The 15,978-nt window shown below is 44.0% G+C and overlaps 1 protein-coding gene across 1 annotated transcript in view; it reads left to right on the forward strand.

Moving 5' to 3' along the window:
• PNCK (pregnancy up-regulated nonubiquitous CaM kinase) overlaps positions 1–15,978 on the forward strand; it is a 95,738-nt gene that overhangs the window by 66,866 nt on the left and 12,894 nt on the right. The window contains exons 4-8 of the mRNA XM_056540263.1: positions 1,998–2,072; positions 6,593–6,731; positions 10,863–10,986; positions 12,813–12,888; positions 14,069–14,181. Coding sequence (XP_056396238.1) covers positions 1,998–2,072; positions 6,593–6,731; positions 10,863–10,986; positions 12,813–12,888; positions 14,069–14,181 — 527 coding nt within the window. The remainder of the gene's footprint in view (positions 1–1,997; positions 2,073–6,592; positions 6,732–10,862; positions 10,987–12,812; positions 12,889–14,068; positions 14,182–15,978) is intronic.

A 15,978-nucleotide genomic window follows, 5' to 3' on the forward strand; every position in this document is an offset into this window, starting at 1 on the left:
CTCAAGTTCATTTTGGGAAAATATAGTCTTGCTTTTCTATGTTTCTGTATCAGCAGTGGGGTCCTCCTGGGTCTCCTGCCATAGGGTTTCATTTCATTTAAATGTCGACAGATAGTTTGCGCTGACACTGATGCTCCCTGAGCCTGCAGGACAACTTGAATATCTTTGGAACTTGTTTGGGGCTGCTTATCCACCATCTGGACTATCCTGCGTTGACACCTTTCAACTATTTTTCTCTTCCATCCACACCCAGGGAGATTAGCTACAGAGCCATGGGTTGCAAACTTCTTGATAATATTGCGCACTGTGGACAAAGTAGTAAGTAGTATTCAGAAGCTAATAGGTACTGGAAGGATTAAGATTTTTTAATAGAAGTAATTTACAAATCTGTTTAACTTTCTGGCACCAGTTGAGTTAAAAAAAAAAAAAAAAAAAAAAAAACTGTTTTCCACCGGAGTACCCCTTTAAGCTGAAATCTTGATTCGGCCTAAAAACCTCCATGCCTCCCATGACCTAGCAGAGAGCAAACAAGCACCCAGAGCCAACCCTCTGACTATACAGGTTTGGTCCCAGCCCTCTGGACAGAGAAGGTTAGATTTGGGAGACTCCACATGAGATCACCTGTAACTGTATGTAATCGCTTATATGGTCTGGTTTAGAGCTGGTGTAAAGCTGCTATCTACCACTATATGGTTACTGTATGGGGGGAATATTTCCTCCTTGTATACTGGTATTATGGGTTATATTGGTCTCAGTATACAGGATTTGGTCAGTAACAGTATGATGGTAATATGTATGGTGATATTTCCTCCTTAAATCTTTGTGTTATTTGGTAACTATGGGGGAGATTCATGAGTTGCCCATATCAACCAATCGGATCGCTTCTTTCATTTTTGAAAAGGCAACTTTTCCGGACAGGATTTGATAAATCTCCCCCCCCCCTTTGTTTGTCTCTGCATAGAAGCTAGCTGAGGAGAGTCATATGACCAATGTCCCATGCATCCTTACATATATTGCTCCCCAGTGGTTGCAGTAAAGAGTGAAATGTTAACCCTTGCACATCCATAATACTTCAGTGTATGCAGTGATAGAAATGTGACGCAGAAAACAGCAGCTTGTTCATGTAAGGCTGCATTCACACCACGTTTTTGCAATACAGTTCCCGTATATGTTTTCAATGTGAAAACCGTACGGAACCGTATTGAAAACCGTATGCGTTGACTCTCCATTGAAAACCGTATGACAAAAGATGCATCAGGTTGTGTCCGTTTTGCATCCTGTACGGTTTTGTCAGTTTTTTTTCCCGTACCCTAAACCGTAGCCTACCACGTTTTTTGGTCCGGGTGAAAAAACTGTATTAAACCGTATACGTTTTTTTTTTTTTTTTTTAAACATGGGAGTCAATGGGAACCGTACATGTGCATACGGTTGCATCTGATTTTTACCATACGGTTTTTGACTTTGCACAGTTTTTTTTTTTCTTGGAATTTCAACCAAACAAGTGAAACTTTATTCAAAATGGAGTTAAAAACCTATACGTTTTTTTCTTACAAACAGATGCAACCGGACATCATTTTTCAAACCGTATACGTTTTTTTTTAACTGTATGCGGGTTGAAATTTGTACACACGTTTTGATACAGTTTAGTCCGGTTTTGAGGAATCCGTTTTTCATCAAAAACCTGATACGGGAACTGTATTGCAAAAACGTGGTGCGAATGCAGCCTTAAACTCACGATACTGAGAGATAAATATATTGACATTGAGGAACACGACCGGCTGGGAGACAGTACCAGGACACTGCTAATCCAGTTTTATTACTGTGATCCCCATAAACAGCTCTTGGGGTGCAAATAATTTATTTATGATCTAGAGCTGCGGAGTTAGCAAAGTAATATTCTTGCTGGAGAAATGAGGACCATGACAGTAAACCAACACCTCACCTTCTAACCTTCTCCGTCATAATCCTATCCATATTGTATTTTTGTATCTTTGCAGGATTAAGCATCAAAATATTGTGGCCCTCCAGGACATCCATGAGAGCCCCAGTCACCTGTACTTGGCCATGGAACTGTAAGTGATTGTCTCATCTAATGTTATATATGTCATAGTTCACTGTTTCCCAACCAGGGTGCCTCCAGCTGTTTCAAAACTACAACTCCCAGCATGCCTGGACAGCCGAAGGCTGTCCAGGCATGCTGGGAGTTGTAGTTTTGAAACAGCTGGAGGCACCCTGGTTGGGAAACAGTGTCATAGTTACTATAAATTGGGCCGACCATGATATACCCAGTCATGGCTGAAAAATTGCAGTTGTATCAGGTCCACATGGGGGGGAGATTTATCAAAATCTGTGTAGAGGCAAAGTTGCCCAGTTGCCCATAGCAACCAATCCGATCGCTTCTTTCATTTTGCAGAGGCCTTGTTAAGAATGTAAGAAGCGATCTGATTGGTTGCTACGGGCAACTGGGCAACTTTGCCTCTGCAAAGGGTTTTGATAAATCTCCCCCCCCCATAATGGTGCCTAGTGGAGTTACTATAAATGGCATGCAGTAGGCTGGGGACCTTGATATAGATGATGCATCTGTATATATGTTGCATAAGAAGGTGCTCAGTCAGTGCTGCCTTAAAGGGAAACTGTCATCAGCATTACCCGCACTAACCTATTGGTATAGGCTTGTAGTGCGGGTGACGCTGATGACAATGGTATATACCGTTTGAAGATCCATGGCTTCTTTCTTCCATTATTCTTCTTTTTCTTCCTATGCCGAGGTACTTCTGTGCCTCGGGGAGTGGTGACCCTGAGGTGCCGAAACTCACTGAGTGAACGCACTGCACCATACTCTTCACCTTTGGCACTCACCCTTGGTATCCCGGCCTTCTGGCTAGGATCAGGGCAGTTCTTTATAGATCCGGCCGGATGACCGGGCAGTATATATCTGAACTCGTCCACTTATTTATTATTTTTGTTTGTTACGGTGCCACTTTTATGTGTCTGTTTTTGTACACAGGATTTGTCAGGATGCGGTAGCCCTTCTGGGTGTCCCTCCTGGCGGTCTAGGGGAGGTGTGTGTGGCCATTAGGTTCCTCACCTCCCTGCAACCCCCGGGCATCTTGGCTTCGGTCAAGATGCCATCAGTATATGGCTCCTCGGCTGATACCTTGGATAACGCTTAGGTTGAAGCCAGGAGCTTTTTCGGCCCCTTAGTAGCTTTGGCGAAAAGGGGCATCGAACCTGGATCCTTGCAGGTGCCTTTTGGCCCGGAATTGAAGGGTAAGGTTTGTTGGGGGGGGGCCTCTCTCCTGTTGGGGAAGGGCTTAGCGATAGACCGCATCCTTTGTGCACATTTTTTTTTTTTGTGTGACACGTTTGCACTTTTTCTTGCACTTTAGGTGATAGAGAGCACTTGCCTCGGCCTCTTTTTCTTCCTATGCAAATGAGGTAGTTCGTAGCTTCCCAAGCCCCGAATGCACCGTGAGGTCGAGTCTGGGCCTTCATAATAAAGCCTTCCTCCCTTGTGATATCTCTTACGGGAGCAGAGAGATTTTACTTGATATCGCTTGTGGTCACCAATGCACATGCGCAATTGCTAAAAAAAAGGGAAGGAGCATGCGCAGCTGCAGCCACAGGCGATATGAGGGCTTTTACTATGAGGATCCAAAGGCCAAAGATGAAAAGAAGAATAAAGGAATCTTCAAACTCGAAATACTATTAGCGTCACCCGCATTAAAAGCCTATACCAATAGGTTAGGCGGGGGATGACAGATTCCCTTCATTATTGAAGGTTTGTTCTCTAATGGGAACAAGCGCTCCCTGGCCCCCTTCATCGCTTACTTGCAGCTGCCGGAGTCGATCGGGAAGCTGAAAACAGCTGGCTGTTATACACAATTAGTGTAACTCCCATTGACTCTAATGTGAATTGCATAAACAAAATAGCAGCACGAGCTACGCGGTGTCCATAACTCCCGGAGTGACATAAACGACGTTGCTTACGATGCTGCACTGTTTACACAACTTCGATTAAAGTCAATGACAGTTCTGCAAATTGAGGAACTTTTGCAAGGCCTGGGGGGATTTTGGCTTCCTGACCACCTCCGGCAGCTGCAACCAGGCTGGAGGAAGAGGAGGATTCTTCAATCTAAAAATAGATATACTTGTCTCAGAGGTGGAACTCACTTCTAGGAGACAGTTTTGGCTTAGTTTATGGATGTCAATGATGGAAATAACCCTTTAGGGTAGAGTCACACTTCGCACATCCGCTGCGTATTTGACACTGTGGATGCGCTAATGCCCATCCCTAGAATGTGCCTCGAGCTGTGCCCGTGTGTCCTGCTTAAAGCAGTTATCCGCCGCTACGAGCAAACATAGAGGGAGCTGCAAGTTGCGCATGCGCAGTGTATTCCAGACACGCGGCCTAGCTTTGGGAGCAGGGGGAGTGGCCCAATGTCTGGAGAGCTGCGCATCCACGCGCGACTTGCAGCTCCCTCAGGGTCTGTTTGTAGCGGCGGATAACTGCTGCTAGCAGGACGCACGGGCACAGCTCCAGGCACACTCTAGGGACCGGCAGTAGTGCATCCGCAGCGTCAAATACGCAGCGGATGCACTACATGTGACCTTACCCTTAGGATGTATTCACATGTACAGTATCCTGCACATATTATATTTGAAGCTGCAGATTTGATGTTCTGTTCAGTCATTTCGTTTAAACTGAACAGTGCAGCCTAAAATCTGTAGCTTCAAATCCTGCGCATCAAATCCGCGCAGGATACTGTACGTGTGAATACACCCTTAATCTTCCTTTAAAATTTATAAGGTTCTAATTTACAACATGCCCTGACAATGGTGGGAGTTGTAGTTTTGAAAAAACTGGAGAGCAACAGTAAGGCTATGTTCACACAGAGGAATATTTGTGTAAAGTCCGCCTGAAATAAAAATAGAGGGAACTTGCAGGCGCTTGGATCGCAGGGAAATTTTATCGTCTCCATAGACGGCAATGCGATTCTGCAATGCAAATTCTGCTGTTATCAATTCTTTTGGCAGAGGCTGGAATCGGGATTTGAGCGACAGATGTTTCCGCTGCGGAAATTGCACCGTACGTACGGTGCAGCAGATTCCCATTGAAAACAATGGGACTCTGCGGCAACGGATTCCACTTGGAAATTTTGTCGGGTGAACATGACTTTAAAGGGGTACTCTGCCCCTAAACATCTTATCCCCTATCCGAGGGAGAGTGTGATGTCATGAGGGGGCGTGGCTGTGACATCAGCAGCGGGACCCTGCGATCAGAAGGATAGGGGATAAGATGTCTATGCTATACTATACAGTCTAACATGCTGGGAGTTGTAGTTTTGCAACAGCTGGAGGCACCCATGGTTGGGAAACACTGACCTATACTATATACTACTTTACAGTCCAACATGCTGGGAGTTGTAGTTTTGCAACAGCTGGAGGCACCCCTGGTTGGGAAATACTGGTGTAGAGCCATATTCTACTTAAAGGGGTACTTCTCCTCTAGACATCTTATTCCCTATCCAAAGGAGCAGACATCTTATCCCCTATCCTTTGGATATGGGATAAGATGTCTAGGGGCAGAGTACCCCTTTAAGTAGAATATGGCTCTACACCAGTGTTTCCCAACCAGTGTGCCTCCAGCTGTTGCAAAACTACAACTCCCAGCATGTTGGACTGTATAGTAGTATAGGTAAGTGTTTCCCAACCAGGGGTGCCTCCAGCTGTTGCAAAACTACAACTCCCAGCATGTTGGACTGTATAGTAGTATATAGTATAGGTCAGTGTTTCCCAACCAGGAGTGCCTCCAGCTGTTGCAAAACTACAACTCCCAGCATGTTGGACTATATAGTAATATATAGTATAGGTCAGTGTTTACCAACCAGGGGTGCCTCCAGCTGTTGCAAAACTACAACTCCCAGCATGTTGGACTGTATAGAAGTATATGGTATAGGTCAGTGTTTCCCAACCAGGCGTGCCTCCAGCTGTTGCAAAACTACAACTCCCAGCATGTTGGACTGTATAGTAGTATATATTATAGGTCAGTGTTTCCCAACCAGGGGTGCCTCCATCTGTTGCAAACTACAACTCCCAGCATGCCCGGACAGCCAACGGCTGTCCGGGCATGCTGGGAGTTGTAGTTTTGCAACAGCTGGAGGCACTCTGGTTGGGAAAGACTGCTCTACCCTATAAGGACGCCAGTGACTGATAAATCCATTTATCTTGATATTTTGATGTTCAGATAGAGAATGAATCATAGGTCGGGGAAAACAACTTCCTAGAAAAAAAATCTTAAGCCGAAAAGTATTAGATGTCATCAGTTCAGCCGCATCTATAGGAAAAGGTTAATGGTGAAATGTGACTTATGGCTTGTAGGGACGGAGTGGATTAAGTGACCAGGGCAGGTTTCTTTATCCGCTGCCTATGGGTCTCTGGCAGAAGCCCATTTAATCTGCGCACAGCGGGTACACCGAGTGACTCACATGCCCAGGAATCCCTCTTCTGTAAACCCAGAGGCTTTGAGTGTCGGGTAATGCATACTGCTGTGCCGCACGCCTGAATCCTAACATCTCTGTACATCTCGCAGTGTCACCGGCGGTGAGCTCTTCGATCGTATCATTGAGCGGGGATATTACACAGAGAAGGACGCCAGTCAGCTAATCCGACAAGTCCTGGATGCCGTCCAATACTTACACAATATGGGAATTGTGCATCGTGACTTGAAGGTACTAAATCCTAATAGAATGCTTTATGTGCATCACATTAAAGAGGTACTCCGGTGGAAAACTGTTTTTTTTTTAAATCAACTGGTGCCAGAAAGTTAAACAGATTTGCTAATTACTTCTATTAAAAAATCTTAATCCTTCCAGTACTTATCAGCTGCTGAATACTACAGAGGAAATTATTTTCTTTTTGGAACACAGAGCTCTCTGCTGACATCACGAGCACAGTGCTCTCTGCTGACATCTCTGTCCATTTTAAGAACTGTCCAGAGTAGGAGAAAATCCCCATAGAAAACATATGCTGCTCTGGACAGTTCCTAAAATGGACAGAGACGTCAGCAGAGAGCACTGTGCTCATGATGTCAGCAGACAGCTCTGTGTTCCAAAAAGAAAAGAATTTCCTTTGTAATATTCAGTAGCTAATAAGTACTGGAAGGATTAAAATGGGGGGTTCATGTTCAGGTCAGTCAGGAGCTACAGCAGCATCTGTTTTAAAGGGGTACTCCCCTGGAACACATTTTTTTTTTTTTATCAACTGGTGCCAGAAAGTTAAACAGATTTGTAAATTAAAGAGTGTATGTGATATGTAATATTTATATTAACCAGTCCTCTAAATTACTATAGATAAAGAATAGATAGGAAATGAGAGATGAAATGTATATAACAATTTATTAATGAATAATATATGTTGTCACCTTCAGCAGGGTGAACGGCAGTATAATTTAATATGAAATGGGATATGATAAAAAATAAATAAAATATTAGCAATAAAAGCAATAAAGTAATAAAATTCTCAAAAGTATCACAAAAGTGTCAGTTTGTCCATTGCACTTGATCCCTTAATATTGTGGTTTGTCCATTCCAGATTTGTAAATTACTTCTATTTAAAAATCTTAATCCTTCCAGTACTTATCAGCCGCTGTATGTTCCAGAGGAAGTTCTTTTCTTTTTGAATTTCCTTTCTGTCTGACCACAGTGCTCTCTGCTGACACCTCTGTCCATATCAGGAACTGTCCGGAGCAGGAGAGGTTTGCTTGCTATGGGGACTTGCTCCTACTCTGGACAGTTCCTGACATGGACAGAGGTGTCAGCAGAGAGCACTGTTGTCAGACTGGAAAGAACTACACAACTTCCTCTGGAACATACAGCAGCTGATAAGTACTGGAAGGATTAAGATTTTTAAATAGAAGTCATTTACAAATCTGTTTAAGGCTGCATTCACATCTCGTTTTTACACTATGGGTGCCGGATTCGGCTGGGGGAGGGGCAAACCAGGCTCTGCCGTACTCCAGCCGGACCATTGTACTCCATTTACTTTAATGAGCCGACCTGAGTCAAACGGTGACTCCGGTCGGTTAATTTTTGACCCGTATCCAGTTTTGTGACCGGACCTAGAACCGTAATATACTACGGTTTTAGGTCCGGTCAGGAAACCGCATACGGGTCAAAAATTAGCCGACCGGAGTCACCGTTTGACTCCGGTCGGCTCATTAAAGTGAATGGAGTTCAGCGCTGGTCCGGCTGGGGTATGGGAGAGCCTGGTTTGCCCCTCCCCCCGCCGGATCCGGCACCCATAGTGTAAAAACGAGATGTTAATGCAGCCTAACTCTCTGGCACCAGTTGGTTTAAAAAAAAAAAAATTCCAGTGGAGTACCCCTTTAAGCATCTGTTAAAGAGAACCTGTCATTAAACCATATTTTCTAAACTAACTCAGATCATATTCCCTAACTACTCCTAACACCCCTCCTGCCTTTAAAAAAAAAATTCTGAGCTTTAAAAAGCTCAGTATCATACCTTTCCCCTTGTTCACATTGTGTGAGCTCCCGGCAGGAGAAAGTGGGCGATCCCCAGCAGGCACAACATCACTGAAGCCTGCGAGAGCTGTGCCTTCCCATGCCCCGCATGCACTTCCTGAAATTGGTCTCCTGCCAGGCCGGGAGGAGACCAAACTAACTGTTTGACCTGCGCAGGGAACAGAACAGAGCCACCTAGTGGCCATTTTTTCAATCACATTAAAAACATGCAAAGGTTGAGAATTTTAGCAACAAGGAAATAACAAAATGTCTTATAATTACATAAGAAACAAAATATTAAAAGTTTAGATTGGTGACAGGTACTCTTTAATGTATACATACAGTACAAGGCATTTTACATACAGTATGACAAGGTCAGCTGATCCTATACTAAACCCAATAATATATACTGAAACACTGCATGTATGTGGTGGTTATGGGGAGTTGTACGAGTGGATTGGTATGATGAGGGTATAGACACCTAAAATATACTACCTAAAAGTATAGACCACAATGCCACATACAATTTCAGAAATTCAGGCCTGGTGCAAGGATTTTTGCCATCCCAGGAAATAGCTAATTTGGTGACCCCTTGACCCCACCCATTAGCTCCGCACTTTCACACGCCTCACCTTACTATTAGAGTGACACACTGTAACAAACCTCATGTAATCACCTTACTACTGGGGTGACACACTGTAACAAACCTCATGTAATCACCTTACTACTGGGGTGACACACTGTAACAAACCTCCTCATGTAATCACCTTACTACTGGGGTGACACACTGTAACAAATCTCCTCCTCATGTAATCTCCTTACTACTGGGGTGACACACTGTAACAAACCTCCTCCTCATGTAATCTCCTTACTACTGGGGTGACACACTGTAACAAAGCTCCTCATGTAATCACCTTACTACTGGGGTGACACACTGTAACAAACCTCTTCATGTAATCCCCTTACTACTGGGGAGACACACTGTAACAAACCTCCTCCGTATGTAATCACCTAACTACTGGAGTGACACACTGTAACAAACTTCCTCATGTAATCACCTTACTACTAGAATGACACACTGTAACAAACCTCCTCCTTATGTAATCACCTAACTACTGGAGTGACACACTGTAACAAACCTCCTCATGTAATCTTCTTACTACTGGGGTGACACACTGTAACAAACCTCCTCATGTAATCACCTTACTACTGGGGTGACACACTGTAACAAACCTCTTCATGTAATCTCCTTACTACTGGGGAGACACACTGTAACAAACCTCCTCCTTATGTAATCACCTAACTACTGGAGTGACACACTGTAACAAACCTCCTCATGTAATCACCTTACTACTAGAATGACACACTGTAACAAACCCCCTCCTCATGTAATCCCCTTACTACTGGGGTGCCACACTGTAACAAACCTCCTCCCCATGTAATCTCCTTACTAACGAGGTGCAGACTTCTTCACACGCAACACAACAGTAGAGACTGTGCAGGAATCATGTGACCTCCACTTCAGTTCATCCCCTCCTCCTCCTCAGCATCACCAAAGGTCCTTCAATCACCATTTTTCCTATCCTGCATGGCTGAGCTCCGCCCCTACATGTAATTGGTCACTGAATGGTGACATCATCAAAGGTCCTTCAGCTTAGGACACAACTAACTTGGTAAAAAGAAAACTGGAACCACCTCTTCCCAGGATAGGGGGTGGAGTTGAGACAATGAATATTTGTCTAAAATGTGCAAGAGGTCTTGCTTAAAGGGGTAGTCCAGTGGTGAAAAACTTATCCCCTATCCTAAGGATAGAGGATAAGTTTGAGATCGCGGGGGGGGGGGGGGGGGGGGGGGGGGGTCCGACCGCTGGGGCCCTCTGTGATCTCTCTGTATGGGGGCCAGGCTCTCGGCCCAGATAGCGGGTGTCGACCTCCGCACGAAGCGGCGGCCGACACGCCCCCTCAATACATCTCTATGGCAGAGTCGGAGATTGCCGAAGGCAGCGCTTCGGCTCTGCCATAGAGTTGTATTGAGGGGGCGTGTCGGCCGCCGCTTCGTGCGGAGGTCGACACGCCCCCTTCCCGCGGGCTGTCAGGGCTCTGTACAGGAGATCGCAGGGGGCCCCAGCGGTCGGACCCCCCGCGATCTGCAACTTATCCCCTATCCTTAGGATAGGGGATATGTTTTTCACCACTGGGTCACCACACTGGACTACTCCTTTAAGAAAGTAGGGGATGAGGACCTGAAATAATTTTTTCTAGAAATCTCCTTTACTGAATGTGTTTCTAACATACTCCATTCTGAGCCATCAATTTGCAATTGTCCTTTTTTTTTCTTTTAGCCAGAAAATCTTCTCTATGCAACTCCTTTCGAGGACTCAAAGATCATGATCAGTGACTTTGGCCTCTCTAAGATTGAAGATGGTGGAATGATGGCCACGGCATGTGGGACGCCAGGTTATGTTGGTAAGGACTCCAATGGTCCAACGTTTTTCAAGATACCTTGGACAATGTAGTAGATCGTAGTCTTAAAGGGGTACTCCGGTGGAAAACTTTTTTTATTTTATTTAAATCAACTGATGCCAGAAAGTTAAACAGATTTGTAAATTACTTCTATTAAAAAATCTTAATCCACCCAGTACTTATTAGCTGCCAAATACTGCATAGGAAATTATTTTCTTTTTTGAACACAGAGCTCTCTGCTGACATAACAAGCACAGTGCTCTCTGATGTCAGCAGAGAGCACTGTGTTCCAAAAAGAAAAGAATTTCCTCTGTAGTATTCAGCAGCTAATAAGTACTTGAAGGATTAAGGTTTTTTTTAATAGAAGTAATTTACAAATCTGTTTAACTTTCTGGCACCAGTTGATTTAAAAAAAAAAAAAACATTTTCCACCGGAGTACCCTTTTTAAGGGGTTCTCCACTGGCCAGCATTTGGAAATAACGCTGTTTTCGCGCTGCGGGGGTCGACCACGCTCCTTGTGCCACTATGGCCACGCCCCCTCAATGCAAGTCTATGGGAGGGGGCGTACGCCCCCTCCCATAGACTTGCATTGAGGGGGCGTTGCCGTGGTGTCACAAGGGGTGTGATCGATCCTCGCAGCACGAAAACAGCGTTCGGAACAGAACGCTGGCCAGTAGAGTACCCTTTTAATAGTTTATATCTTATTACCGATTAACAATCAGAGCTTGGCAGTACTCAGCCGGCTGGTGAGGGTGTGGCTGTCAACCTTATTTCTGACAGTATCCAATGATAACCTGCAGTTCTGTGAATGCAAACAGGCAGCATGTATATATACTGTAAAATAGGGTTCAAAGGTCACATAGACTTCAAGGGGTATTCCAGGCCAAAACTTTTTTTTATATATCAACTGGCTGCGGAAAGTTAAACAGATTTGTAAATTACTTCTATTAAAAAATCTTAATCCTTCCAGTAGTTATTAGCTTCTGAAGTTGAGTTGCTGTTTTCTGTCTAACTGCTTTCTGATGACTCACGTCCCGGGAGCTGTGCAGCTCCTATGGGGATATTCTCCCATCATGCACAGCTCCCGGGACGTGACATCATCATTGTGCAGTTAGACAGAAAACTTCAGAAGCTAATAACTATTGGAAGGATTAAGATTTTTTAATAGAGGTAATTTACAAATCTGTTTAACTTTCCGGAGCCAGTTGATATATACAAAAAAGGTTTTGCCTGGAATACCCCTTTCAGTGTATGCAGCTTGTCCATAGACTGAGAAGAGAAAATCAATTAGATCCTTAAAGGGGTATTCCAGGCAAAAACTTTTTTTTATATATCAACTGGCTCCAGCAAGTTAAACAGATTTGTAAATTACTTCTATTAAAAAATCTTAATCCTTTCAATAATTATCAGCTGCTGAAGTTGAGTTGTTGTTTTCTGTCTGGCAACAGTGCTCTCTGCTGACATCTCTGCTTGTCTCGGGAACTGCACAGAATAGAATAGGTTTGCTATGGGGATTTGCTTCTAAACTGGGCGGCTCCCGAGACAGGTGTCATCAGAGAGCACTTAGATGGAAAAAAAAACTCAACTTCAGAAGCTCATAAGTACTGAAAGGATGAAGATTTTTTAATAGAAGTAATATACAAATCTGTTTAAATTTCTGGAGCCAGTTGAGATATATATATATATATATATATATATATATATATATATATACATATATATATATATACATATATATAGTTTTTTTTCCTGGATAACCCCTTTAATAACATCTACAACCCCTATAGACCCCATTTACTTACTCTCTTTTCTTCTCTTCCATTTGCAGCCCCTGAACTCCTGGAGCAGAAGCCATATGGAAAAGCTGTGGATGTTTGGGCCATGGGGGTCATCTCTTATATCCTGTAGGTATCTCTCATAGATTCTGACTTTCTGTGTCACATTTGAGCAAGATCTGCAAAAAGACTTAAAGGGGTACTCCGGTGGAAAACATTTTTTTTTTTCAAATCAACTGGTGCCAGAAAGTTAAACAGATTTGTAAATGACTTCTATTAAAAAATCTTTACCCTTCTAGTACTTATTAGCAACTGTATAATACAGAGGAAATTCTTTTCTTTTTGAATTTCTTTTCTGTCTTGTCCACAGTGCTCTCTGCTGACACCTGATGTCCGTATCAGGAACTGTCCAGAGCAGGAGAAAATCCCCATTGCAAACCTAGGCTGCTCTGGACAGTTCCTGACACGGACAGAGGTGTCAGCAGAGAGCACTGTGGACAAGACAAAAAAGAAATTCAAAAAGAAAATAATTTCCTCTGTAGCATACAGCTGCTAAAAGTACTGGAAGGGTAAAGATTTTTTAATAGAAGTCATTTACAAATGTGTTTAACTTTCTGGCACCAGTTGATTTAAAACAAAAATACCGTATATATAATTTCCACCGGAGTACCCCTTTAAGGAAGCACCATGCAAATAATGGGGTTGTGACCAATCCACCTTAGTGCTGAAATAAGTCTTGGCCACATCTATATGATCTCAGACAATCAGGCCAAGAGTTTCTTGCATACAGCACATGTAAGGGTTAAAATACAAATGTCATAGATGTTCTTTCTTAAAGAGGTCTGTGTGGCGTCTACTTCACTTACCAATTCCCAATGAATCATTTTCATACTTAGTTTTTCTAGCACAAAAAAAAATTATTATTATTATAATTTTTTGTTGCTTCCCTGTATCCCACGTGGTGCTGTTGGTAATTGTACTGCTCTGGGTGGGATCTGGACAAAATCAGTCTCCTTCTGCCTCTGGCAGTTGGCAATAGCCTCTTCTTACATCCTCTGCAGACAGTATTGTGGGATCCTGACTAATGAAGGGATATAATGTCACAAATCTGGTCTCCAAATTGTGGACCTCGAGATGTTGCAAAACTTCAACTCGCAGTATGCCCGGACAGCCAACGGCTGTCCGGGCATACTGCGAGTTGAAGTTTTGTAACATCTGGAGGTCCACAGTTTGGAGACCACTGTTTGTAAGGTATTGTGGAGGCGGTATTGATGTCCCAGATGTCTCTTCTTCTTTTTCCACTCTCCAGGCTTTGTGGATACCCACCCTTCTACGACGAAAACGACTCAGAACTGTTCAATCAGATCTTAAAGGCGGAGTACGAATTCGATTCCCCGTACTGGGATGACATTTCCGAATCAGGTACCGTACCCCTGCGTCCTGTCGTCTCCTTGCCTTTAACCCTTTACCGGCAATGTTGACACATTCTTGACTGTGGTGGAAGAACAGGAGAACTTTTCCTTTCATGTTCCTGCCACTTTCCGAGCCAAATGTTCTTAAAGGGGTACTCTGGTGGAAAACTTTTTTTTTTTTTTATTAATCAACTGGTGCCAGAAAGTTAAACAGATTTGTAAATTACTTCTGTTAAAAAATCTTAATCCTTCCAGTACTTATTAGCTGCTGAATATTACAGAGGAACCATTCTTTTCTTTTTGGAACACAGAGCTCTCTGCTGACATCACGAGCACAGTGCTCTCTGCTGACATCTCTGTCCATTTTAAGAACTTTCCAGAGTAGGAGAAAATCCCCATAGAAAACATATGCTGCTCTGGACAGTTCTTAAAATGGACAGAGATGTCAGCAGAGAGCACTGTGGTCATGATGTCAGCAGAGAGCTCTGTGTTCCGAAAAGAAAATAATTTCCTCAGTAGTATTCAGCAGCTAATAAGTACTGGAAGGATTAAGATTTTTTAATAGAAGTAATTTACAAATCTGTTTAACTTTCTGGCCCCAGTTGATTTAAAAAAAAAAAAATAAATAAAAAAGTTTTCCACCGAGTACCCCTTTAAACGCCCTCAATGTAAAAGCCTAACCTTTCTACATACAACAAGATGCAAGAAAATCTAAAGCAATAAAGGCAGAAAAAAAGAAAGGAAAAAGAAAGCTCTCGCCTGGAACAGAGGAAATAATGAGATCTCCTGGGGATTTAGGTGGCGACTCTCCTAGAGGTTCCTTCACAGGAGATATGCAGGGGACTGATCTCTTTCTAGTCACCCTGGCAGGAGAACACAGATTTTATCTATAGAAATTTCAGTGTGTGATATGAAGGAATCTTTCTTGATGCCTAAGGGTTTTTCTGTCTTTTTCCTATTTTCTAGGGATTGTACAGGATTCAGAAACTCATTTCATGACAGCACCGAGGTATGAGGGGTATTGCAGCTTATTTCCATTCAGCTCAGTGGAGTTGAGTTGCACTGCCAGACTCAACCCATGCACGGTGGTGGCGCTGTTGTTGGAAACGAAGGGAAACAGCTATGTTTTTCTGATTCTGTACAACCCTTTTCAAGGAAATCTGTCATCAGTGTCACCTGCACTGACCTGTCGATACAGTACTTACCTTGTCCCGTTCCATGCTGTCGGTCTCCGGCAATCCTCTTCGGTATCTTCAGCTCTTGGCCCCCTTCGGAGCCACTGGGGCTCCAGCTGTTGCAAAACTACAACTCCCAGCATCAGGGGCGGACAGAGACAGCAGAGGGCCCCTGTGCAAAGAATGTGCTCGGCCGCCCTCATACGTCAATTGTTCATGAACCTCTCCCACCATCATTAACCCCCTCACTCCCATTAACCCCCCCTTCTCCCATTAACCCCCCCCCCTTCTCCTTCTTCCATTCACCCCCCTTGCTTCCATTACCACCCCCCCACTTCCACTAACCCGCCCCCGTTTCCGTTGACCCCCCTGCTTCCGTTAACCCCTCCTGCTTCTTCTTCCATTCAGCCCTCCTGCCCCTGTTTACATTCACCCACCCCCCTGCTTCCATTAACCCCCCCCCCCCGCTTCCATTAACCCCCCCTGCTTCCATAGCCCCCCTGCTTCCGTTAACCCCCCCTGCTTCTTTTTCCATTCATCCCCTTCCCTTCTTCTTCTTCCATTCACCCCCCCCCCGCCACTGCTTCCATTCAAATTCCCCCTTCCCCCGCTTCTATTCAACCCCCTCCCCA

Source organism: Hyla sarda, chromosome 9 (genome assembly GCF_029499605.1).
Source record: "Hyla sarda isolate aHylSar1 chromosome 9, aHylSar1.hap1, whole genome shotgun sequence".
Taxonomy (NCBI): domain Eukaryota; kingdom Metazoa; phylum Chordata; class Amphibia; order Anura; family Hylidae; genus Hyla; species Hyla sarda.